The 26,748-nt window shown below is 42.7% G+C and overlaps 1 protein-coding gene across 2 annotated transcripts; it reads left to right on the top strand.

The window, feature by feature from the left end:
* Positions 1-3,686: 3,686 nt before the first annotated feature.
* SENP5 (SUMO specific peptidase 5) lies at positions 3,687-18,953 on the top strand. Of its 2 annotated transcripts, none has more exons than XM_040613485.1 (9): positions 3,687-5,256; positions 8,660-8,765; positions 8,915-9,062; positions 9,682-9,729; positions 11,719-11,796; positions 14,436-14,573; positions 16,238-16,321; positions 17,718-17,768; positions 17,860-18,953. In XM_040613485.1, exons 1-9 carry the CDS (start codon positions 4,299-4,301, stop codon positions 17,968-17,970), a joined length of 1,722 nt encoding a protein of 573 aa, XP_040469419.1. In that variant the 5' UTR covers positions 3,687-4,298; the 3' UTR covers positions 17,971-18,953. The 2 variants fall into 2 exon arrangements, with proteins under 2 accessions (XP_040469419.1, XP_040469418.1); XM_040613484.1 differs by having other exon boundaries at positions 17,842-18,953.
* The last annotated feature ends 7,795 nt before the right edge of the window (positions 18,954-26,748 follow it).

Here is a 26,748-nt window from a genome sequence, read left to right as displayed (position 1 = left end):
ACCTGGGCTCTCTGAACATGCCAAAAAAAAATAGCACTGCCAAGGACTAATTAGTGGTTAAACTGTAACAGGCTTAAAATTGGTGGAAGATGAGAACGCGTAGTGTCTTTTCCAGTACTTCATTTCACTGAAGGTGACAGAAGCTGCAACCATGTAAGTTGCAAACGGAGTGAGCTGCTAATTGCTCTAAGGGAAATACAGCATGTATCTGCACTGAATGTGGTACTTGGTAAAGGATCAAGGGCCTCGCAATCCTCTGTTCCTCTTGTGTAGGTGTTAGGTGAATTTTAGGTGAGCTTTATGTCAAGTTGATATAAAGTGACACTTGCTTGTAACTTACCAGAGCTCTTGGGGTAAGTCTCTGTTCTGAAAACTGAGCGGCTCCCAAGTATGTTTCTAAAAGCTTAGGGTACAAAGCAGATCTATTACTAGAACCTGCCATTAGTACAGAGCTGTAACAGTTTGGGTTTGTCTTTGTCGGTGCAAAAGAGATTGTGCCTTTCAGTATTGAATCATTTGCAGATGGTTTGTCAAATGCAGCAGAAGGGTTGAGGACTAATGACAGTAAACTTTCACTTATGGTCTTCGGGAGGTACACATCTTGGGCTTTCCTGGGTTTTAAGATTTTGCTGGTGTGATCTTGGCAGCATCCCTGTGCCATGGAGGTATGGCTTATACTAGCCAAATTACACTTTGAATGGTGCAAGTTCCTCAACTTCAGAGTTTTTTCATCTGTGTCAGTGTATGGGATGAAGATGTGACTTTCTCTTCAGGTTCTTAAACTCTGGGTGATGCTTGCTTTATTTTTTGGTCTTACGTTGTTCACTTCAGTTCCTTTTCTAGCAGTGCACTTTTAAGCAGTCCATTTGCCTTGCTGATTTATGTTGCCAAGTAAAACCAGTAATACTCTTGTAGCACTGATGGGAAAATAAGTTCTTCAAGCAGCACCTTTAATTAAATATTTGCGTATGGATTATCTTTTGTCACTCTTTAAGTAATACTGCTATTAGAAAAGTGAACTCTTTCAGCTCCTAGGACTGGGATTAACTGCTCCTTGGAGGCCTTTGCTTTAAAGGGATCCAGACTCAAAATTGATTATATTTGAAAAGGCAGAGGGGAGGGCAGGAAGGGTTTACTCTGATTCAATGGCTTGGAGTCAGATTTTCTTCCCGTTTTAAGGAGAAACTTTTTTTGTACAGAAAAAAACTTTCAATGTGGAGAAATTGGTGCGTGCATCACAGACAAATGTGAAGTATTTTTAAATCCTCTAAGTTACAGTGTGAAGCATTTTTTAATGATCTAAGTTAAAAATGAAGCAGAACAGGTGGGTAGAATCGCTTTCCTAAGATCTTTACTTCTTGCAGTTTAAGAAGCTGGATTTCATGATACTAATGAGCAAATGAGCTATTTCAATTGCTGTTGCAATTGATTGCATTGAAACTGTGGCACCACTCCTGCCTCTCAATTCAAGTTTGCCTCAGGTTCTTTTTGTTGTCAAGACTTAATCTTTGCTAGAATCTAGTTCAGTATTTTTCCCACTGTGATCATTAGTTCAGTTTACTATGGGTGAAATGATGGTAGCTGTAGGCGCTTCAGCTCCTGTGTAATCCACGGCTTTTCAGAAAACCAGTGGTCACTCAGCTGCCTTCCACATCTGAGGTAGTGCCCGTGAAGGGATGCTTCTTGTTGGACTTTGCTGTGAGAGAGCAAGGAGAAAAGTGGTGACTCCAAATCATTCAGGAATGTTCTTCAAAACTGGCAGGTATGTTGCACAGGTGCTGGGCACATAATGCTGAGACTGAGCAGCAGCGCAACCTTCACGTGCTGTGCGCTCTCAGTGCACTCAAGACTCGCTTTGTTGGCAGAAGCCTTTTGTATATGTGGCTCTGTTGAAAATGCTGTGCTTTTGCTGGCTTGGTTTTTGTCTACTTGGATGGAAGTGTAGCTGGAATAAGCTGTCCTAGCAATACTGTGGTTTGGCTGATGTTTACTGGGGCCACTCAGGGACCGTTTTGTAGGTACGGTGCACAATAGACAGACATGAACAGTTTGTAGCATAAAAGCCGGCATAAACTATCTAGTGCAGAGAAATGCGAGTCCTAGAAGAGCAAATATGAGAAAATTGGCATGATGAGATGTTACGTCCTGATTTTGATAGTAACTAAGTTGTATGCTGACTAGTAGAGGGTTACAAAAGAGCTAGATCCTATTGCAGTGCTTATACGGTTAAGCTGTACTGTCTTGCACGTCTCTGTGTGGAGGTAGCAGGGTTCCTTTCCAGGTTGTGGGTAGTGAACTCTGGGCTGTTTTCTGTATGGTGGCAGTATCTTACCAGAGTGCTAAATGATATTTTTCATCATCTCTGCGTTTCTACTCCCCTCCAATTCCTACACACACAAGCACACACACAAAGCGACCTGCTGTTTACATCCAAGATGAGTAAGTGAAAAATGCAGAAGAGCTTCTTAAGTCAGACTTGAAATATCTGTTTCTGCAGGTGCCTAGCATTCGTATTTGCCTTTAAAGTCCAATTGCTAACTTTATATTTCCATTTATAGGCTCCTTTATTTTCAGCTAGGTGATGTCTACATGTAATGCTTGGGACAGATGTGGCTAAGGGAAAATTTGTTACAAGTCTGTAAGTCAGAATCAGTTGGATAGAGGAGAGGGAAAGTCCATTTCCGAATTTAAGAAAATGCAGACTGTTGTAAAATACAGGACGTGATTGATGTACTTGGTGAGACTGGAACAATTTGCATGAAACATCCTATGTTGTGTGTGCATCTGATGCCTTCCCCTTGTGTTTTCTGGATTCTTCTGCCTTTGGATTCTTCTATCTTATGTAGTTAAGATGAATAGATACTACCGTGCAGGCTTTACACTTCTGTGTAGACTTAAATCTATCCTTATTGCACACTTTGAGATGCAGGTTTTTAGTGGGGAAAGAGATTTTTAAGGTAACTGTTGTCTTGTATTGACACTGCTTTGTTAATGCAAAGATAAACACTGGTTATAGAAGCTCATGGTGGTGGTAGTGTCATACGGAGTGAGCTGTTACTGCAAATACAGAGGACCCACTTCACAGAGTACGCTGTGTCATTCTTTATCTAATCAGAGAATCAACATTTCTGTCTGGTATGTGCAGTGCTGTTCCTTTAAGGGAAAAATTTGTGTGTGTGAAGTGTCCCCAGAGTGCCTCCCAATATTTATTACACAAGAATAAGCGTTCACTTTGTACATGGTGTACATGGCTTGCTGGTGGAATCGGGTATCTGCAGACACTTGTTGACTAACTTGGGCTTCAGAGTTTTGTTTTTCAAAAGCCTTTTGGTGCAAGCTAGTTAACTGTGCTTGCTCTACAACATGGATATCGAGAGACATTTATCCTTGGGCTAGATAGAGAGTCAGAAATTATATACAGGGAGCGTGGGCTGGGTGGGGATTACCTGTTCGCTGCTTTACCTCAGGGGAAGGTAAATGAGAAAAGCCTGTTTATGAACTGAGCCATTGCAGCTATTGCTTCTTTTTCCTTTTGGTGCAAGTGAGAATGTCCTAGGGAACATGGGATTGTGTTTGGAGGACGAGTGGAATTTTAGATAGGCATGTTGCCTGAGGAATGTGCCTTAGTGTTTTGCTATTATGTTACAGTCCAGATAACGCTGAATTAATTTCCCTTATTCTTTCAGCTGTTTTTCAAGATCATAATGCATCAGAAAAATGAAAAACCATAGAAGATACTTGCTTTGGAAAAGAAGTCAGTTGCTGGCCCAGTCTAGAAGATGGACCACTGGATTTGGGCAGCCTGGGGAATACTGCTTCCAAAAGCAATTTTTCCTAGCTAAGAAGAAAAGACAGAGTGTTCACCTGATTGTGAGCTTAAATCACAACAAACTACAGAAGGCAGCAGTGCGGAAGGAAGGCACTTGAGCTCCAAAGCAGGTGGGCTCCTGATGTGCCTCTAAATGCAGAAACATATCAAAAACCTACTGTTGAAACATACAGTTTTCCTTACAAAACTACTGAGAGCAAAAAGATCCTGTCCCTATCGCAAAGGCGCAAGTCTATCTGGGAAAGTAAGAAAACTCAACAATGAATCTTTTCAGAGTGAAGATCCTTTGAATGAAGAATTTGAAATTGGCTATTAGTAGCATCTCTGGCAATATCTATTATGTCTCATGTGGTACGCCGGATGGTGCTGCCTTACCTGTAAAGAAAGGTGGTTTTGTTTATAGCGGGGAGGAGAGCAATAATGATGAGGGCAACACAGTCCTAGTAGTTTTAAACAACTATAAAAGGAAATGCTGTTGCAAAGGGAGTGGAATGGAACTTGTGGCCCCTTGACAACTATAAAGAGCTACAAATTTAACCATCATACTGTAAAAAAGAGATCTATCTTTATGATGCATAAGAAACTTTCTATGGTTAGGTTTCGGTATAGAATTATAAAATCCCTGGAACTTCAAGCAAGAAGCAAAACCTGCAAATTGAGAAAAATCAAGCCAAGGTGGGTGCAGAAAGTTACAAGGGACCATCAAGAGACGCTTCAGCCAGATTTTGAAAGTGGATTGTGTAATTGGCTTTCCTACTGGAAATCTAAAAGTAGCTGTCTTTGGAACCAGTACAGCTTACCAGATATGAACAATATTACACCCAAATCTTTAGGTGAGGAGAACAAAATACATGCATCTGAGATCTGCTACGCGCAGGATGTGTTACCGTGTGCTGAGCCACGTTCTGAGGAGCCAGAATCCGGAGGGCAGGATGGCCGTGTGGATGCTGCCCTGCCAGAACTGCATGCTAGAGCTTCTCCGAAGGCAGAGACCTTGCACCAGGTGGAGACCAACGGGGCTCTGGCAGAGGATCATGGCTCTGACATTTTCATCTCTGTGACAGGAAAGGAAATTCCTGTTTCAGGTCAAGATGATGCAGGATCTAATGAGGTTATGGGTATAGATGGAATCATACTGTTGCAGTCCTCCTTGCAGGATTCCAATGTCAGTGATCATTTTGAAAATGGACCTTTATCCATGGAGATGGCACAAAATGAGGACAGCTCTAGCCAAATGGAAGTAGAGGGCTCCTTAAATCTGGACATTTTTAGTGCAAAGTTACTGGATCACCCTTACTGCAAAAGTCCTCTTGAGGAGCCTTCACCAGAAAGCACAAGACTGAAATCAGAAATGCAGAAGGGAGGCAAAAGGGACGGTCAGAAAGCTTCCCGGGTGGCTGATGAGCAGTTGGCAACATGGCTTTGTGGTATACCTTTTATATATCTTAGGGCTTCCAGGAGTTCCTGAAAACTGCTGGGTGTATCGTGCAGTTTACATGTTGCGTTAATTCCTTTATTAAAATGGTTTCTTACTGTGAATTATAAACATTGCTTAGCAAAACACTTAATGAAATGAGGCTGCAGAGAGGGGAGCTGCATGAAAGAAGGACAAATCAATGCTTATCTGACAAGCTATTTTGAGGAATAGTTGCATGGTGCCTCTGCTGCTCTTGTTTTAGGGAAAACAATGTAATGGGAATTTTTGTGGAAAATGTTGATAGACATTTGAAATGTCTTTTGTCATCTGGTTTCAGAAGATGATATGGGGTTAAAACTTCCAATTTTTTAAATGTTTGACAAATATTTCTCTTAATTGGTTTTTGAAAATCCTTGGTGTTCTAATACTTCCTTCCAGCCTTACCCTCTCTTCTCTTCCTCTGTCTTGGACTGAAACTAAATCACTTAATCGATCTCAGGTTTTAATAGCCAAATATTGCTCATTGTCACTTAATTTTCTCTGCAATTTTTCATGAAGTAGGCTTAATGAATCTTACTAGACAGTATTTTTTTAAAAAAGGCAAGACTAGTCTTAAAGGTTCAACAAAAAGTCTTTGGGATTTTTTTACTCGGTGCTGAGCATGCAGTATTTGATAGCCTCTCTAAAGAGGAACATAGTAAAAATAGTAATTGGTGTCTTATTTATGTATAGTAGCATGCTGTACACATAGGAGCAGTAAAATAACACATTGTGCTACCTAGTACCATTAATATAACGTTTGAGTTCAGTGGTGTTCTGATAACTGAAGTCGTCTTCCTTTGGAGAAATTGGCTTCATAGGTGCCCATAAACCTGAAGCCGGTGCCAACTAGTGTTAAAGGGATTGTCTGAAGTTTAAGATGCTCCGATTTCTCTGCCTGCTTTTTTGCCCTTCAATTTTGCTATTGATTCTCTAAAGCAAAAAGCAAAGAAGGAGACATGGGACCTGAAAACATGATTTAGCTTTCCCCATCCATATCTGCAATTTAGTGTGAGATGTGTTTCTCTGTGGCTTTATGTGAGCCAGCAAGGACCAGGCACTATGTGAGAAATTGTTATCACAGTGAACAGACCACTTCTGCAATGGATTTTTAGTTTGTCCAGCAGAAAAAGGGATGTAGTCCTTCTCTAACGGTCAAGAACCAAGACTGTATCAGAGTGGCAAAGGTTAAAATTTTGTGGTCTGATAGGCAGTCATGTTCTTGTTCATGGGAGGCTTGAATAACTGAAAATAAATAAAATGGAAAAGGCAGACAGCAAATGCATTGAACTTTTGCACACTTGACGATTTTAAGAGAGTTCTTACCCAGCTTCTGCATGAAAGTAGGTGAGACCAGTTGCCATTTTCTTCGGAGTTGAGGGTTCCTGTCCGAGGACTGAAGCCAAGTCTACACTACATACACATTCATGCTGATCTCAGCTGAAAAGCTGTAAAAAAGGAGTTCTAATTTTGGTATAACTGTGTGCAGGAGTTCGTGTCTCTTTATAAATGTATAAAAATAATAATTAACTGCACCCTAAAAGGTACTGCTAGCCTGGCAAGAGTTCCTAGGGTAGATGTGTGAAGGAGATATAAATGTTAGAGGTGGTCTTGGGTTTTGAGTTTCTCTGCAGCAGCTGAGCTCCAAGGCTAATGGGCTGCAGCATTTAGTGCATTCTGATGCGCTCTGACGTATCAAACAGAGCTCCATGGTAAATCCTGTTTGTGATGGGTGTCTTGCATCAGGTCTGAACTTTGTATTTCCCTCCTTGAGTTACTCAGTTACACCAGTGTAAGTGAGGTCAGAGTCTAGCTAGAGGTCTCCTGGAGCTCTGCTGCGGTTGGTTGTAACTACAAGAATAGTCCCTTTGTGTGTATGTGTAAAAACCTTTTAAAATTCACATATATATTAGAAGAGAATAACGTACACTTGTAAGCCCCATGCATCATCTATCTAGACTTCTAGCCAGAGTGAGAAGTGTTCTCCCTGTCACAGTGTACTAAGATGTAAGGATAAAAGTCGTTAGGCAAGTGTGTGGCAGAGTTGCGAGGAAGGTTATCTTCCTGTGAAGAATGCTTCCTTGTTGTCTGATCTCACTTTTCAGTCCTCCCTTCCTTCTGTCACACATCTGGGTGTACTTCTTGCTGTATCTTCACTGCTTTCTTGGCTCTTTCTGCTTTGTTCTGGGTCTCTGTCCCTTTTTAGTTTTTACTTACTGCTGTTCTTCTGGCACTTTTTCTCTGTCAGATGTTTCTCTCATCTTGCTTCTTCCCATCCTGATCTTTGGAAGTTTCCAGGAAATATTGCTAAAGCCTTAGTAAGTAGAGAGCTGAATGTACACTGCCGTGTCCAGTGGTGCGCTCTGCCATCGCACCCTGGCCTGAGAAGAATCCTGGAGTTTGGGATAGTGCGATTTCTCTAAACTCTACTCTCAGATCCAGCTTTCTGTACACAGAAGATGTGTTATCTGCTGCATTTGAAAATTCATTTTCAGAAAGCTGGACAACTTGGTGGATTTTTTTTTCTTATTCACTAGCAGGTGTTGAAATCTTGTTTGCCATTCTCTTTCATTCTTGAAAAGTTTTGGATGCTTGGGTGGGATTTATGTCTCCAGTGTTCCAGTCTTATGTCTGAGAAAAAAAAGAAAACTTATTTCCTAGGTTTTTTATTTCCTCCAGCATTCATCCCTTCATTATTTCCTAGTTAATATCTTTGTTTCTGGTGTTAGGGTTGCCCAATGCTTTCTCAGGCAGTGGCAGGCTGGCATGGCTGGCTGTGTCACCTTAAGTGCCATCCCTAGGATACACGGGTGAATTAGTTAAACTTGCCAAGTGTCTGGTGTCTTTTCTGTTTGCGATGGTAACAGCAGAGGAGCTGAACAGGCTGCAAACGCTCTGCCAACCAAGGCTGCTTACATTTGAGGAGAGTAATTCTGCATACCGTAAGGACAAGATACTGAGTTTTCAATGAAAACTGTTGCAGAAACTGATGGCTTTTCATGTTGCAGTAAAAATTACTTAAGATGTTAATTGAAATAGGGAGGGGGGTGGATTCTTTAGCACTGGTATAATTAGTTTGATGTAGAGATGTGTGTATATTGCAAGAATGGAGTCTGATCTTTTCCTGTGAAGCTGAGTGATCGGATTCCTGCTTTTTTATTTTTGTCCTCCTTCCCCTGCCCCCGTTTTTATTTAATGTTGCCAATTTGAGCTTTATTTTTCTTAAATATATACTTGCCATGTGTGGTGTTATGTGTTGGTTGGGTGCAGAATGATTGCTGCTCGTACTTGGAAGCAGTGACTGCTTTATCGGACTAGTGAACTCTGAAGGTTTTTTATATGTTTGCACTTTCATTTTTCTGGTGTATTTAAAGGATTCCTAGATGAAGTTATGAAGAAGTATGGCAGTTTAGTACCACTCTGTGAAAAAGATGTCATGGGAAGATTAAAAGAAGTCTTCAATGAAGATTTCTCCCATAGGTGTGTAGCAGTATCAAATTCTAGACTTTGTAAAGGACAAATTGCTTGTATTGCTACTGCATGCTCCACATCTAACACCTAGCAGAACAGAAGTCCATTTGACATGACCCTGACTTATTATTTTTTCTACTTTTTCAATCCTGTTTTAGAAAACCTTTTATCACCAGGGAAATCATGAAGTATCGGGAAAAACATCCAAAAACCTCTACTTGCGATTTCCGGGTCTTCTATAATAAGCACATGCTAGATATGGATGATTTAGCAACACTGGAAGGCCAGAACTGGCTGAATGACCAGGTCAGAGATGCTTGGTGTTTGTGTGCTTCCTTACCCCTTTTTTGCCCGCGTGAGGGTATCAGTTGTTCACCTTCTGCTGCGTTACAGGTGGACTATCCTTACTTTGCACTTGAGAAATGGTGAGCAGCTTTTACAATAGGCACAATAATAGCAGTTACAAGTCTGGAAGATGAGAGGTGTCACAACTAAACTGTTACCTTTTGAAGAAATGATGTTTCACTGTTCTGGGAAAATAGTGGCTACCCACGTAGGTTTTAACATCTTGCCCCATCCCCAAGCTTGAGCAGATCACAAGAACAGCAGAGTGAAGCAGCAGACTGGCCCACAGCCAAAAAACCAAGGCGGCTGCAGTGCCCAGGGCATGCACCAGTAGTCTTAAATTGAATTAAACTGCATTTCAGATTGAGGCAGACCTCAAGCAGCCAGTTAGTCTCTCTGCGGGCCGACCACTGTTAGTTCCGGAGTGCTCATCCTTCAGACTACGGCAAAGTGTTGCTATAATTGCTCACCTCCTTATTGCTGCTTCAAGTGTGAAGGGTCCTACGTTTTATGGGAACTTGTGAATTTGGGGGTTACAAAATTGCTCTGTACATATTCAAATATTTACTAACTCTTACAGATAATTAACATGTATGGTGAACTCGTAATGGATGCAGTCCCTGACAAGGTGAGGGTTTTTGTTATTATGCAAATGTACCTAATGAGAGATTGAGAGGGAAGGGTGAAACATTTAATATTTCAGATACAGATTTGAGATTTAGCTCAGGGATGTTCTGAGTGGTTTCATTATAATTTGTTGCTATCTGCTGTCAAATTTTCTTCCTTTCCTGTGCAGTTTTCAGTGCTGTTGCTCTTGTTTCAGGAACTTATTGAATTAGCTCTGCAGGTGGTCTCTGTGGTAGCCTGATGTTACTGATGTACCTGTAGAAGACAGATGCCCTGGTTTTGCCCATCCTTTCTCTCCTAGAGGTTTCTGTCCCCAGCATACCTGCTTCTAAAGTTTTTTTTTTTTATCCATGCCCTTGCTCACCAGTCTGATGTTTCAGCTGAAATTTTTGGTTAAGATGGATTTCTGCTGAGATGACAAATCGTGAATGGTAGCATTTGAACCATGCACATGTGCTGCTTGCACTGACCCACCTGCCCACCTCATAGCTCTGGGGGCCCTAACAGCTCAAACTGCCAGCTTGCCTGCCTGGTGAATAGGAATTGATGCAGAGCTGCTTGGTTCCTTGGCAGAACTGACTCTGCAGGGCAATTTGGTTTGTGCATCCTCAACAGAATGGTTACAGCTTTCCAACAGCAGTGTCTGTTGGTGGCAGTTTGGGGGGAAAAAAAAAAGGCCAAAAAAAAAAAAAAAAAGAAAACGTCTCCCATCCCACCCCCATTCTGTGACTAAATTTGCAGCAGTGGCAATTATAAAAAGCCATCTGTTTGCTAGTAGAGCTGAATGATTTTCAGGTGAGACCACAAAGGAAGAAGCAAGCAAAGCCATTCTTAGATGAGCTCTGCATAATGTAACTCTTAAAATCTTCAAGCTCAGAAGAAAGAACGTTGTTGCTTTGATTGGTGGTGATGGTGATTCTTCATTAGTATTCTCTGTACTTCCCAAGCGTGTGCTAGGGTTGTGGTATTGGAGATTGTATCTGTTTGCTTGTGTCTGCTTTTTCTTCATAGTGCATAATTGAAATCCTCATGGGAGATTTTGTGCTGGTACCTCAGAATGTGGTTTTGAAGTCTGTTGGCATAGCTAATGGGTGTTAGACTGTGTTTTCAGATGCTGAATTTTCTAACTTTTTTTTTAAAGTAATAACTCGAGCCTTCTACCACCTCTACACTAGCAGAATTATTAAAAACAGCTGTTGCAGATTTCCATTTGTATTAATCTGTTCCTGTAATTGCAAGAAGCTAAGCACAGGGAATAATAGTGTTAACCTGGAGCTAGATAATTATTTTTTTTTTAACATGAGCCTACTTTTTTGCCATAGATGTAGGTTTTTAGTTATAAAATGGATGTGGTATAACTTAAAAATGCTTTTAAACAGCAGAATATTGTTTTTTGTCTGGAGCTGGTCATAGTAGTTGAATACAAATGAGTGTGTTGTTGGATTAAATCTCATAACTGTTTTAATAATATTGGGTTTTGAGTCTCAGAGCTGCCAGCAAGTAAAACCAGAAGTTACTCCCTTCTCCACCACCCTCACTTTGCCAGTCCAATGTTCTTTAATCCCTGTAAAGAAGAACAAAACCTCGTAATGCCTTATCCTGGTGTTTTTCTCCCAAGTCTGTCCCCAGCAAAAAATCACCTGTAAAGCAGAACAAAACCTCATAACACCTTATCCTGGTGTTTTTCTCCCAAGTCTGTCCCCAGCAAAAATTAAACATGATATGCCCAGAGGTGCAGAAGCGTAAATATAAATGCTGCAGTGGCTTACATCATATATTATAGGGAAATAAGGCTCGCTTTATTTGCTTGCTGAAGAACAGCAATAGTTTAGGTTGGCAAAGCCTCTGTTTGTCCCTACTGGGTTCTGTTTCTAAACCTGCATTAAATATTGCCTTATTACAAGTTGTTTTGTATAAATTATCCTGGGGGAAGGGGAATGACTCTGCATGAAGATTTCTGTGCTCATTCCTCCTCTCTCTCTTTTTTTAGGTTCATTTCTTTAACAGCTTTTTTCATAGACAGCTCGTAACCAAAGGATATAATGGGGTAAAACGATGGACTAAAAAGGTATCTTTTAACTCTGTGTCATCAGTGCTCTGGTTCTTTGGGGCTGGGTTGAATCACTAACTTGAAACTGGGTTAGGAGGTATCTGCAAAGGATGGGTTTGCAAAGGAATGATACAAAGTGGGGAGAGGTTAATAAAAGGTGTAGGATGGCACTAGTCAAGTTAGTATGATTATGTTGTGAAAATGTACTTTGAATGGCTTAATCTTTAGTGGTAGGTTGTCTCCTGTGTACATTCATGCAAGCCGTTAATTTATCTGCAAAAAATGTCTCTCGGTGCTCCTGACAGGACCAGGTATGCCCATCTATGGTAGAGCACCTTTTAGCTTAACCTGGGATTGTGTGATAAAATCAAATTGTTACTCCTGAGTAACACATACAGGTACTAGAAAGCAGAAATTAGAGACCAATAAGCCAAACTGTTGTTAACATGGCAAGAGCAGACTTCACCTTGCTTTCCAGAACCCATACCAGATTATGGCTTGTGATATTTCCTGAGGTAGCTAATACAAAGAACAGTGTGCTTTCCGCGCCCCCCCCCCCCCCCCCCCCCCCCCCTTTGAACATTTGTCCTTTCTAATGTGGGAGATGAGGCAAGACTAATCAAGGACCGTGTTTGAATATATGATCTTTCTACAGAAGCACTTAAATAGCACACATCTGTGAAATCCTAGAGATGAACTCATTATCCGAATATAAAATCTATTTGTATAATTTATTAAAATCTCTTTTAAAAGAGTCTGAATATTGGTGCCTAATATTCCCAGATGCTTTAAAAGTTCTTTTTCTCCAGCAACCCAAGTTTTGCAAAAACCCCAGAAGTGAAGGTAGATTCTGAAAGCAGAACCTGTATTCGTGTTGCTGCTGAGGGGGGACCAGATGAGAGCAGGACAGTTGTTCAGACATTTAAATTCCTGGAGACTCTCTAAAGCAAGAATGAGAATTAAGCAGTTTGTTGGAAGGATTCAGCAGACTGCTTAGTCCTGCAATACGCAATTAAGGCAAACTTGTTTCTGCTTTTTAAACACATCAGAGTATTGTACCAGGCTTTATAAATGTGCTTTCCTGGGATATACGAAGCCGGAGCCTAGGACATGCTCTTCTGCACCTAGCTGCCGTGTTTTCAAAGCTCCTGTTTGTGTCTGTCCCATCTGCCCACACTGGCACTCCTGCTCTGATCCACTGTTGTGTCAGCTAGCTGGCTGCACTGTCTTGGTGAAGCGAATCTAGGTTGCCACCATTCTTTCTGTACATCAGGTCTTAACTAAAAACCCTTCCAGTTCTTGGCTGACTCTATCCACTCTTCTGCTAGAAGTTTGCATGCCTGCAGCAGTCCCACAACTAGGGTCACATGAAGACCCTTGAGTTTACCGTGGTTCTGCTATTGCTGGACATCACAGAAGATGTAGTTCATTTATCTTATTCCAGTTTTCCTTTGTGGCCTCAGCTTGCTGCTGGCTGACATCTCTTTGCTTCTCTGCAAAAATGATGGATTGTTGTGTAGCGAGTGTGTTGTAATCTGGTCAGGAAGCAGTTTCTGCAGGTGGGAGCAGGGATCATCCGTGCTTGTGAGTGAGTACTGTTGTGAGCAAGGCGAGCCTGGTAACTGCTGTGTACGCTCAGACCTTTTTGTGTTTTCAGCTTCCCACTGTTACTCAAAAAAAATTCACTTTTCTTTCCTACAAACCACCTGCCTTTACCAGTAGCACAGCAATTATATACTGTTCAAATTGCACAGTACTTAAAAAAAAAAAAAAAGGCACAGAAATCTTCCCACAGGATGAGTTCATTTAGTTCAGTATTCTATTTTTGCTTATTTTCTGGACTGTACCACCAAAAACCCAGCAATTAGACACTTATTTCAAGAGGAACCGGGAGAAGGAGGATCATGAAAGGCCCTGGCTTGGCTGACTTACAAAAGCATAAGGGCTCATCTGCCACACAGACGCCAGGGGTGTTGTATCTGTTCTACTTGTTCCGTACTTTAAGACCTTCTCCCTTCTTTGCTTGCCTGTGACCACAGTACATCTGCTACGAAGTTAAGTTCAAGAAAGAATGAATCTGCTCTGCCTTCACCCCCTCCTTTCCTCTGCTCACCAAAGCATCACGCGGTCCTCCTTTGGTTTCCTCTTGACAAGTCACAGAGCCTGTGTTACAGCAGAGGGAGTCAAACTGCACCAGCTTGCTGGTTTTGTGGGGTGTTTGTAATCAGAACTGCTTCTGTCACCCATGCATGATGCAGCTCTGATAGAAATCTGTGGTGCTCGCACAGCAGGAGTGTCATTACTGAAGATACATAGCTAACCCAAATGAAGGCTCTATTGTATTACCATCATTTCTTAAGAAATCCCACTTTAACATCTCTGTCAAAGTGCACTGTGAGCAGGATTTTGCCACAAATACAGTAGTGACTAACTCTGGTACTGTACAATACTTCACAACTTTCTGGGCTGTAACTATTTTTGTGCCTGCTGATAGGTTGTATATGAGATAAACGCAAGGAATGTGGTGAAAGAGTGGAGGGGCGAAAGAATTCTTCAGTTACAGGGTGGCAGAGAGGAGACTTGGATATGATTAATCTTTTGCTTTGCTGTGTTCTGCCTGTGGAATTGTCTCTAATGTATATTGTTCTTCTTGTCAGGTGGACTTGTTCAAAAAGACTCTCTTGTTAATTCCTATTCACCTGGAAGTCCACTGGTCCCTCATTACTGTGAACATCCCCAATCGAATTATTTCATTTTATGATTCCCAAGGCATTCATTTTAAGTTTTGCGTAGAGGTAAGAGTTACAGCTGTGTCTGCAAAGTTTGAACAACCTCCCTCCTCCTTTTTCTGTTCAGCTTTAAACTTTAAATGCAGTATGTCTACTGTCGTCCCGTCGTGTATGAAATAAGAATCAGCTTTTCCTGCTGAGGAGTCTGAAGCACAGAACTTGAGGGTCACACCAGAGCTGGGAGTTGAGGTCAGATTGCCTATTGTCTAATTAGCCTACTGTGTAATTGGCACACCTTTTGTGGCTCTGTCTTGTCACTCCCACAGAAAGCAGGGGCTCAAAGCCCCGTGCCATAGGGAAGCAGGCTAGCCAGAAGGGGAGAGTAAAGGCAATTCTTTCAACTGTTAAGGGAGACGTGTGTAGGAAATGATAAATTATGGTCCTTTTTGGGGAAGGTTGCCTGGGTGAGAGAACAGGACTGAAGATGCTGTAGTGTTGCCCACTGGGGTTTACGTGTTACTGCGCTATTAACAGCGTGTTGCCTTTTTCCTCTGTCTGCATTGTTATGGGGTGTGTACCTCTGATTATAAAACAGCAACCTTTTTTGAAGCTGCAACCTGAATATTGGCGTTAAATTATCAGTCTTCCTGATAGAGAGCAGCCAGGAGATTTTTGCTGGGACTAGCAAATTGTAATGACCCTCTTACAAAAGCTAATTTTGTCAACCTAATTGCTTGCCTGATGCAGCAGCCGTCTACTTTTAACTGTGTGTAGTTGTTGGCTTACAGAAGAGTAGTAATTATTGTACCCAGGAGAGTTCCCAGCTAGGACTTCTGAATGAAGATACTAGTTTCCTGCTGGCATTTGTTGAGGATGAAGCTAATGTTTGTTCTGGGAGCGAGAGACCTCATGCTCTCCAGCTTCTGAACTTGCAGCATAAACCAGGGGTCCCTCTCAGCAGCCCTACAGTCTTGCAGTGTGGCCTCTCCCATCCGGCTCCAGGCGAGGCATTTGCACTTAAATGTCTCACAAATATGAGATGCTTTTATTCTTGCCCTTTCTAGAGGAAGGGCAGCTGATACCCAAAATGCCAGTGTGATCCACCCACTAAGGTGAACGTTGGCGTGCTAGAGTGTGTTTAACTTGTGCTATAAAACACCAGCCTGTTTACAGAGAAGTAGAAGGATTTGCTTAACCCAAGACCATAGGCTCATTTATCTTGCTTCCTTTTCTTCGCTTGTGTCAGACTATTTTTTCCTGTATGTCACTAAAACTCTCCCTGGGGCTTTGTTGATTAGCTGCAGAACTCAAAGCATTTTGTATTGAGATTCAGGCAGGAAAATGCTATCGTATTGAATGTAAGGGTCTTGGTGTCAGCCAGGTAAGCCAGGAGAGAACACACGCCAGACTGCACCGCGTGTCTCCGCATGACTGGGAGCACTCTGACTCTGTGCCTGAGTGCCACAGCTAGTCTAGTACTAAGTATACCAGTGTGTGGTGGGGGTGAGGGGTGTTAAAGCTCCCCGTGACAGACCAAAATGAGCCTGGATGGTAGAAGGCACGGTACCCACCAGAGTTCATTTCTTTACCTCTGGATCTGAGCTCAGCTCCTAATGCTCACCTGATATTTGTCCTCGTCAAAAGGCTACCAGCAAAGAAGTCAGTGTCTCTCTGCTGTTCTTTAGCTGGTGAATAATGTTGTTGCTTTTTTTTTCCTTTCCTTTTTAAAGAACATTCGAAAGTATTTGCTGACTGAAGCAAAAGAGAAGAATCGCCCCGAGTTTCTTCAGGGTTGGCAGACTGCTGTGACAAAGGTAAATGGCAGCACTTCAAGCCCTGGAGTCTGCATTTCTGAGAGATTTCAGGGGGTTGTTTCTAAACCCATATATCTGCACAAGTAGTAAATTGTTCTATGCTGACCACGTGGAGGGTGCTAGGAGCCACAAGGGTGGTTACACCTGGGAATTAGAGCTCTGTCACTCATTCAGCTCCTACCAGGTCTTTAGTACTTTCTGCAGGTGACTTGGTGATCTAAGCCTGTTCTCCAGGCAATTAAATATCCCTGCAGCGAAACCTGTAGTGGTGCCCATGTTGGCACAAGGTCAAGGACTGAATGAACTGAAGACGCAGCTTCTTCGCTTCTCCTGAAAGGACTGTCCTGAGCTATGCCAAATGAATGGGATTTGGTGAGGGAGGGAACAGACTAATGCTGCAGCTGCCTATATTTTATATTTGCTATGGAGAGAGGGCTTTGGTCTCCAGGGCTATTTGTGGGACATTGCATTTGATCACAAGTAAACAAAGTCTGGCAACAACAAAAGGAAATAACTTCTGTGTAGTGTAAATGAGGGAATATGTGATTTGCGTAGCCATCCCATAATGGCTCCAAAGATATAAAACAGGTCATTGCACACTAGACGTACTCCCAACAGCTCCCTCCTCGTGCAGGTTTATTTTTAGATGCTGAAACAATAATGAAATGATTCCTCTCTGCACTCTTGCACACCCTGTGCAGTCAGAGTTTGTCCTCCTGTATTCTGTGAATTAGATGATCTGGGAGTTGAAGAAAAATAATTACTTTTCCTCTTCAAGTGCCAGAGACATAGCAGCACTAGTGAGTGGGACTTTTTAGCTCCACGTGTCAAAAATGAGCATATTTAAAGAAATAACGAAGGTTGAAAGTTATCATTTGAGACTGCCTTGCGCGCTCCTGTTGTCTGATGATGTGCCACTCTTCGTGTTCTTTGAGACCCTGTGGTGTGGCTGGGAGAGGAAAGCCACTGCTGGTAGCATGGATGCTGAGAGTAATCTTCCTCTAGGCCTGCGTGGCTTTGCTGATATAGTTTGGTCCTGTGTAAAGCAGATAATGTTGTACAAATGTTTATTTAAACTAATTGAGAAGCTGTTCTGTGTAGGTCGCTAAAAGAAAATAAACTTGAAAGAAAGATTTGTAATTTGTTTTCTGTCCTACGCTATATATTTTTCTAAGTGTTAGGTGTTATTCTAACAAGGTGTTGAGTGTCACCTTGCAAAAGTTGGGATCAGAATAAGTAATTACAACTCCAGTTTCTAGTGCTGCAGAACAGCTAGTTCTGAGAACGGGATGACTGATAGTTATGCTGAATCTCCTTTTGGGCTTTAAGGGAGAATTAGAGAATAAAAGGGTGAGTAAAGATCTAACATGTCTCTTCTTGTTTCTTTTCCTTTTAGTGCATTCCACAACAGAAAAATGACAGTGACTGTGGGGTTTTTGTGCTCCAGGTAAGAGTGCCGCTTTTTAAATATCAGTGGCCTATATTATTCATATAGTAAATATCTTTTTTTTTCAATCAAGCCTTTTCCTTTTCCTCAGTACTGCAAGTGCCTCGCCTTAGACCAGCCTTTTCAGTTCTCCCAGGAAGATATGCCCCGAGTGAGAAAAAGGATTTACAAGGAGCTGTGTGAACGCCAGCTAATAGACTAATAAAATGCAGCCAACCTAATTTCTCTGGCATTTCTGACAAGTTGCAGCTGGTGTTTGTGTACTTGAATTTCTGAAAAGTTCCGTGAATTTTGAGCGATTCTCAGCTGAGTGGTGTGGCCACTGTTGTTACCTCAGTTTTTTGACAAGCTCTTTAACTGGCAGAACATAACAGAGCTGCCGTGAAATATTCCTAATGTCAGTTTGGTTCTCTTATGTTCTTTCCTGTATTTAATATTTATTATCTCAGCATGCATATAGGCAAAGCATGCAACTAAAACCATAAAACTATAGATTTGGTGCACCTTTGAGATGTAGCTAGAAATGACACACAGGTGAATTTGTCTGGAAACATAAAGATGCATGATATGTTTTCTGATGCAATAATGCTTTGAATGTATCAAAAAAATCAATGCCATAAAAAGAACAGCTAGAACCTATTTGATAGTTCCATTGTCCCTGTTGTGGCTGTATAATACCCAATTACCACTTTTTAGGGTAGTAAACTCATTTACAGATTTAATTTGTGGAGACCCCTTTTTTAAATAGTTCAAGTTGCTAATAAAGTTTGTTCTGTTAACATTTATCCAGCTGTCATTATCAGCCTGTCCCTATAGATAAAATGCAGCCTTTGCACAAATAAAGCTTGTCTGTATAGTAAAAAGTACAGAGGTGTTCAGTCACTCAGATTGATGGTATGTTCCTATATGCTGCAGAAGTCTCAATGATGTGTGTATTAAGGAGAATTATAAAGCTGGCCCTGAAGAGTCACAGCTTAGATACTAAGATAAACTCCTTGGCTATAACTGTTTAAATCTCAGATGGCTTTGAGTCGTTTTTCAGTTCCACAATATGCAGTGAAATGTACCATTTCAGCCTCTCTCCTTCAGCTCTGTCTTCAAATGAATTCCCTTTGAGCTTGTTGTCTTTAACCTCCCATTGGCTTTTGCCTTTGTTCAAATATAAATTAATTCATTTCTGCTGCATCTGCTGTTTGATTGTCTCAAACATTCCTAGTTTTGTTTGCGTTCAGTAGCACTGATGGGTCTGGTCGGAAATAATAGCACTTGTGGTGGGTGCTGTACAAACCACAAGATTATGTCATTCTGCTCCAGGGGGTGGGAGGCTGGGAGTCCAGCTCAGAACTTTGTGGTGGTGGTGGTGCCACTGGGCAGGGGTGAGTGAGGGCAGCGGATCTTGAGACACTTGTTTTTTTGCCTTGGTCTGTAAACTGTGATGTGCTCCTTGCTGAAGAGAGATACTTTTGTTTGAAGAGACTTGTATGGGACCACTACTATTTACTGCCAGCAAATACCTTATCTGGCAGAAAAACACAGCAGAAAGTGTAAGCCCAGAGAAAAACTATTTTCAGTGCTAAACATCATCTGTTGCACAGTCTCACTTTGTGTCTGTCCATAGCCCTGACTTCTGATGAAGGAAAACCCCTTTGACTTCCCTGTCTTGCAAATTAATTCAGCCTTGAGCTAAACCAGGTACAGATCCCTCCTAGATTATGGGACGGAGCAGGGAGAAGTGAGGGAGGGCCAAGCGCCGTCAGACCAAGCAGTGGAAACGTGTGCATGCTGTGCTGTGCTACAGAAGGTCCTGCAGTGTCCTTGTGTGATCCCACTTCGCCTTGTTGGCAGCTGGCAAGGACTGGCTTAATTTAGCAAGATAAGGAAGGCCTTAAGCACTTGGTTCAGTAATTTAAACAAGGAACTTACTCAATCAGAAAGAGCCTTAAGATCCAGATGGGCTAAACATACGTTTGCCCATCGGATGGTGCACAGCACCCCACAGCACGTGGTTTGTGTTTCCCTGAAGTGTTACTGATACAAACAGCAGCACCTTCGCGGTGCGAATGACCGTGAGCAGCGCGGAGGGTGACTTCTGTGAAAATTGAAACTTGGGATGGTGTTTCTCAGGTGCTAGCGTAGAACATGTAAGCCGCTGCTGCTGTTCTCGTCTTCTGTGTGCTGCTGTGTCACATGAATGGTCCGGATCCTCATGCTGCCCTGTGGTACCAGCTGAAGTGATCCAGGCTGAAACTAACCCAGCGGGCAGAGGAGTTCTCACCTCCGTCAGTGTAACTTGTCGTGAGTGTGTATACCCGCATGAATGAAGAGGGAGAATTGGGTGGCTAGGAGGAGACCTGAGAGCAGTGCCCACTTTGGATGCGTGCAGATGAAGCTGTATCCTCAAGCAAGACTCCCTGCAGAAAGGGAGCAAAATACAGAAAGGGAGCTGCATAAGTGCGTTGCCTTTATTTTCAAAACTTGAACTGTTTGGTAAGGAAGTTTGAAAGGTGTGCTGTGACAGTGTACCAGCCTGGGACACCGTTTTTTTTTTTGGTGGAAATTGCCTCATTGATGGGTATTTTGCGCTGCATGGGAATGTGCTGGAGCACTGGACCACAGGTAGTCCTTTCCTGAAGCTTGGTGCCTGCTACTGTTTGGTAGGAATCCATCTTCCTCTATTTAAGAGGTTGGGAGAAGCCTTTAATCGTGATCCCTTTACTGGTGCCACCAGTAAAAGCATGGTATTTCTGTGAACTCCGTGTTTGACAGGAACACGGATGCTTTGAAGCAAGTGCATATGTGTACCAGATCGTTAGAGGGGAGAGGGGCTTGCATTTAAATCTGCTGCCTTGTGAACTGGGGAACAGGGTGGGGAAACATGCATGTTGGAAAGTACTTATGTGCTTTCTTGTCGTCTAGAGGTTTGCTGACAAGTGTTCCAGTTGGTTACAGGGCAGCAGAGAGGGGTTACACTTGAGTCTCCAGCTGTGAACACACCAGTGAGAGGCCGCTGAAAAAAAAAGGAGAGGAAATTGAAAACAGAGCTAATGTAAGCAAAGTATGTTGGTGCAGGGTTCAAATTAATCACAGGCAGTCAGAATCTCAGCCTCTGTAATGGTGTATCCTGTGAAACTGGACTAATTAACTCCTCCTTGAGAATGTCTTTGATGCCTTAAAGGAGATGGACTCCATAATCTGTAGTTACTTTACCAGTTCTTAAAACATTCAGAACTGTGTAGAGTGTTTTTATTATGGGAGGCACATTTATGTGGCTGTAGTTATGGCTGTTGGCAATTCCATTAATGTGATATTCAGAATTTTATAAATCACTCTGAACTGGTTTGGCTGATACTTAAATTTCACTACTTGTTCCAAAGAGGTTGTCTTGCTGTACCGATTTAGACAAATAGTCCCAGACCTGGTGAGGCCTCCATCTCACCCACGACACATTGAAGCTACCTGAGTTGTAATAAACCTTAAACACGATTGGAAAGGAATTATTAGTTTCCATTTTGTTTGCTTTAGTCTATAGTCTAAAATGACTGCGCGGCTGATACCAATCAAAAAATGCAAAACGTGGCCTTGATTCTGCAAGGTAAGTAGAGAGATGCCTGCGCTGAGCTGTTAGATACTGGCAGGACGGAGGCTGGACCTCTGTGCTATCTGACGTGCTGCTGCTGCTCTGTTCTTACCTGGCCCTCTTGAGTGTGAAGGTGATATTTTGAATGCTTCACTTGCACTGATTACCGAGCCAGACAGGCTTGCAAAGAGTTGCTGGCTTGTGTTGAATCTCTAGCATAATGCTTAACCTATCTTTACTTTGTCAGAGTTTTGATTGGCGTTATCTACTGTAGCATTTATTCAAGTACATGTGGAAATTTAAACCTTGGGCAGTGACATAGACTTGACTCCACCGAGCAACAACTGTGTTTTGCGGGTGTATTCTTGCATCGAATGAAGCTCCTGTTCCTGTGAAGTAATAAAACTGAGTTTTACCATAAACCCTATTTTCTTTCAGTGGTTTGGTTTCATTTTAATTTTAAAAGCAACTGATGTGATGGTTGAGGGGCTGTTTATAGCAGCTTGTTTGGGGACTTGTGTTATTAGGAGAAGCCTCTCCAGTTGATTAGTTCAGTAACTCTGAACGGTACGCTAATGATGCTCTTTGTTCCGTAGCATCACAGTGATATAACTTACTGTGGTTTGAGCTGTGACAACATACAAGATTGGAGATGTCACATATTGCATAAATAAGGGTGGAAATGTTGCATTAGACTTTTTCTACTAAGGTGGCATTTAAAAAACACCAATCTGTCAGCAGGACAGGTAGGATTTAAATTGCTTTTCTAGATCAAACTAAATTAATGCCCTTCTTGTATTGCTTGTTGATTTAGCTGTGTAACTATAGAGTTAAATCTTGTCTTTGCTGAATTTTACAAAGCTATATGGCTTGTGAATTTGTTATAATGGGGAATGAAGGCTTAGCGAGTGTCTCTTTAAGCTGTTAATCATGAGACTGGCAACATCATTGTCTTTATTACATTCATAATTTAAAAATCCTATCATGGAGGAGGAAACGTGGATGCTTGTTAAATATATTCTTTGGTGGAAAGTACTAAGAAATCGGATCGTTAAAGTACAGAATCATAAGAGACACTAGAGCCTTGCCAGGAACAATAATTACTATTTATATGTAATAGGCGCTGGGAGGGAAGGAGATGAGTCTGGTTTGCTTGTGCCTGATCTTAACGGATTTTATGTGTAACCAACTAGAAGGATCTGGGGATGGAATTTTGTTTTCAGAGCATGTAATATTACAAACTACAGAGCTAAAAACTGTTGCAAACTGAGTGAAATATCTTGAGAAATCAACTGGTTTGTTGTCTCTCAACACAAGTAAGTGGAACGTGTGCGAAGCGGCTCCAACTCCTGCCTAAAATTCCGATGAGTTCTTATTCATAATTCTTCTGTTTGATTTCAGCATCACTGGTAACTCATCTCCCCTAACGCGGCACTTTCTTGAAGCTGCAAACCTTACCTACTGCTTGGGTTACCTGGGGCTCTTTACCGGCAACTTTGGGAAGTGGCTGAGAGGAGAAGGGATCGAAAATCCGTGGGGGGGATCTGTTTGCACTGCCGTGTGATCGGTGTGTTGTGTGTGGGAGGAAGGGCAGGGGAGAAACTGAGCCTCAAATAAGATGCAGTTCACTAGATGATGTGGGTCAGGTCGTGTTGATGGTACATGAGCTTGATACAGCCAAGGAGCCATCCTGTGTATGGAGGCCTTTGGGATGAGTGGGAGAGAAACGCGGGGAAGAGATGCCTTCTGCAGGGATGATCGCTCTGCTGTGCACATAGGGACGCTGTGCCTTCCTTCAAGCCCGTGCATTTTAGATCAACTTAACGAGGCAGCGGCTGCAGCAAAGGAAGAAACTCCCTCCGCAGCATTCAGCTGAGCATCACGTTTGTTTAGGACGGTTGGGGCTTGACAATTTATCCTCAGCATCTCTGACAGCTCCAGCCTATTGAAAAGCAGACAAGCGTGCTTCTGCTCTGCTGCAGATGCCTGAAGGCTCTTACAAATTAAGTAGATTCCGGCTCACCTTTCAGTTCCTGGCTTGTTTGGGGTGGGTGTTTTGTTTTGTTTTTTTTTAAAGGTGTCTGAGGTGTGGAGAAGTTTTAAGGTGTATCTTCAATAAGTGTAGGCCCGTCTCATTCAGGAAAATTGTCTTGGAGATCTGCTTTCAGTTTTGCATACTGAAATGCTTCTGTCTCTCCCGCAATTAGCAGAGGAAGGCAATCTTTAAACGCTGCCGTTAATGGGCAGAAAAGAGACTTCAGGGCAGAATTTTTGGCAGAGTTTTGGGGTTTGTCCTCTGGTGGATCACCCTTCAGATGAATGCTTTTTTTCTTTAGAACACAAATGTAGCTAAAAGATGCTTAAGAACTTTAGGCTAATGAAATGCAGTGCCTTAAATTTATGGCCACTTAGGATTCTTGTAGGCACTTGATTGTCCCCAGACAGGGTGCCCTAGTCTTGAGAAGAGACTGGGATGTATTTTGAGGGGATCAGTGCTACTTAGAAGGCCGGGAGCATACCAGTTCACTTCCCAAAATCACTGTTTGATCATTTTACCAGGACATACGTTAGAAACCGAGCATTTAGGTCCTGAGGAAGCTCTTGGCAGGGCTGTAGCTCATGGCCTTTCCTGTGGCTGTGGGGTACCCTGAATCAGGTGGGTTTTCCCGGGTGCTTTTTGGCCACCAGATGTCACGCCAGGACCAGCAGAACAGCGTGTGCTGCTGTGGCTCCAGCTCCTGGCTCATGGATTCACCAAGCCATGATGTCTTCTGGTTGCGTGTTGCCTGCCACGTTGGTTGTTGCAGTCTCGCACGTTCCTCAGCAAAGTCTGCACTGCACTTGCATAAAGAATGTGTATGTTAAACCAGATTCCCACCCCCCACCTCCACCCGACATCAAACCCACTGAAAATCCCTCTGTGTCAAACGTGTAAGTGTTTGGCTCCGGCGTGATTACTCCCGAGTCCCATCAATTTTACAAATTGGCCGAAACATTTTTTGGTAGAGGAGTCTTGCATACCAAAAGTCTTTACTCTGATCAAACTGCTGCCCTACCATAGATCATGGCTGTTATTTTTATAACTATTACTACAGCAAATGCTGAGGCGGGGGGAGGGGGAGAAACCACATCAGTAGCAACTTCTGTCTGATTTGTGGTCATGTGCTTATAACTTGACATGGTTTTGCAAATAACTAAACAAAGCCAGGAATTTGTGTAGGGGGAAAAAAAAAAAACCCAAAATGCCAAAAAACTGCTGCATCAAATATCTTGTGTGGAGAGTCTGACTTGCTCACAATTTGGATCTTTTAATGGAAAATGGTTCAGAGCGGGAATGGGAACCAATTGCCCTCTGTTAGGCGGTTGGGGCTGTGCTGTGGCTGTCAGCCACCGCTGAACAGTGTGACAGCCTCTGGGCCGTGAATTTTTTGGAATTTTTATTTAATTGCTGGTGTCTGCTCAGGCTTTATCCTAAATATAGTAACATTCAGTGCTGCTTTTTCTCCGCAATACCTTTATAAATTCCCATATAATCTGATCTCTAATTTTAAAGCCATCTGTCATTTTTGAGCTGTATATTTTCCAGCTTTAAAAGGTCTTGTCGCAGGAAAATTTAAATTCAAGACCTACTGAAAATGCATTTTTCTTTAAATAATTCATCATTTAAGATGTCTTTGAACTTGGGTTTGCGTAGCTGGTGAGACGGGGGGGCAGAAGGTGGGGTACCTGGTGAGTGCTTGCACACGCTGCTGGGCTCGGCGGCTGAGCCCCACGGCAGCACTGGGAGCTCGCAGCACCCACACCCCACCCTGGCACCCACCTTCAGGTGTCCCCGCTCTGCCACATGCCGTCCTGTTCACTAGGTGGCATTGCTTCCTAGTCTAAAAGCTTCTAAATACTTCATTAATTATGCTAATCCACGCAGTGGACGGAAAGTGAACTGCGCTGGCTTTGCCCTTGTATCCTTTTTATTCTGTCTGCTTTGCTGATGGGATTTCTTGGGTTGACAGACCAGCAGCATCCTCATCCTGGTTGGTGAAGTTCTGGGTCTAGAGAAGGCTTTGGTCTGGAAAACTTCAAAGAGCCCGCTGGGAGAATGCTGAGCGCGCTGACCTTGAGCATATACTGTTGGTTGCGAGCTCCGTGCTCCCTCCTCAAGTTATTGACTTGGCTTATCATCTTTACCAGGAAATGTTAAAGTACTGTACTCGCTGTGTGGGGTAGCTGGAGCAGGGTTGGTGAGCTGTCCTGGAGCAGGAGCTAAGTGTGTGGACGTGGGGATCCTTTCCAGCATCTGACCAAGCTCAGAGGCAGCAGGAGAGCAAGGCGCTCTGGACAGCGGTGAGCTACTACCCGTCACTTGGGTCTTTTGATGGCAATTACTTCATTTGTTTCCCAGATAGCCCTGTTATTTTACATCCTTCTGCCCTTCTCTCCCTTCCTCCTCCTCTTAGCATTAATGATCGGGTTGGTCAGTCAAGGGCCGAAACACGTATGAGATGCCTGTCTGTTGCTAATGGGAATTGGAGCCTTTGGTAGGCTTTAAAATGAGGAGAGCAATTTTGGCTTTACAGGCTCGTTTCGGTGCCGGCAATACTTGGTTTGTCCATGGGACACGCCAAGAAGGAAGACGGCGAGGTCTCTGGGTGTAGCTGTCATCTCCATAGGTGCCAGGCCCTGGTGTGTAAAGCTGCAGGAACCTGCTGGGCTGGGAACCGCTGCACCCACTGGAGGTGACAGAGACAAAACGGTCTGAGGGCAGGGTGCTGCCCTCCGAGGAAGGTGGTACTGCCACTTGCCAGCCCTTCTAGGGACTTACTTGCTGTAAGTACCTTCCAGCCCCAAATTTCAAAGCTGCTTCTCGGCTTGCAGCATTGCTGCGTCCTTCCCTTCACGAACGGCGGCGGTGTAACGTCTGAGGTGAGACCTCCTGGTGCAACTCGGTGCTGAGCTGGGCAGGACAGTTGTCTCACCTGATGCTGGAGCCACACTGGGCTCAAGCATACCCTCCCTTTGCTCTGATGAAAAGACAAGACGAAGTAGCTTTTGAACATGACTTTTCATGGATGAGCAAGATAAAAATAAATGCAAATTGAAGATCCTGTTTCTCATGTGTATTTTATTAAAAACTACAGAGCTGTTCATTCTTGCTGTGTAATGTAATTGCTAAAACATGATTTGCAACCGAATATAGCTGCTTGCATTAAATATGGCACCACTACTTACCAAGGAGGATGATATGGTAAAGGAATGCTCATTTAAACAACTGCATAGTTCAATTTTTGTATTCAAAACCTTAGGGGTTTTCACTTTTAATAAAGTGAACATAACCTTTAGATGTTTTTTAACTTGAATTTTGTTGAACTGCACTTGGATGAAGAATTGTATGCAATTAAAATAAAC

Source organism: Falco naumanni, chromosome 13 (assembly GCF_017639655.2).
Source record: "Falco naumanni isolate bFalNau1 chromosome 13, bFalNau1.pat, whole genome shotgun sequence".
Taxonomy (NCBI): Eukaryota; Metazoa; Chordata; class Aves; order Falconiformes; family Falconidae; genus Falco; species Falco naumanni.
This window is presented reverse-complemented; position numbering and strand designations above follow the sequence as displayed.

Coding starts and splice junctions, on each gene's coding strand:
- SENP5 (XM_040613484.1), top strand. CDS start 4,299: ATGCTGTTGCAAAGGGAGTGGAATGGAACTTGTGGCCCCTTGACAACT. Junction 14,574..16,237: donor ATTTTAAGTTTTGCGTAGAG/GTAAGAGTTACA, acceptor TCCTTTTTAAAG/AACATTCGAAAGTATTTGCT. Junction 16,322..17,717: donor GGCAGACTGCTGTGACAAAG/GTAAATGGCAGC, acceptor TTTTCCTTTTAG/TGCATTCCACAACAGAAAAA.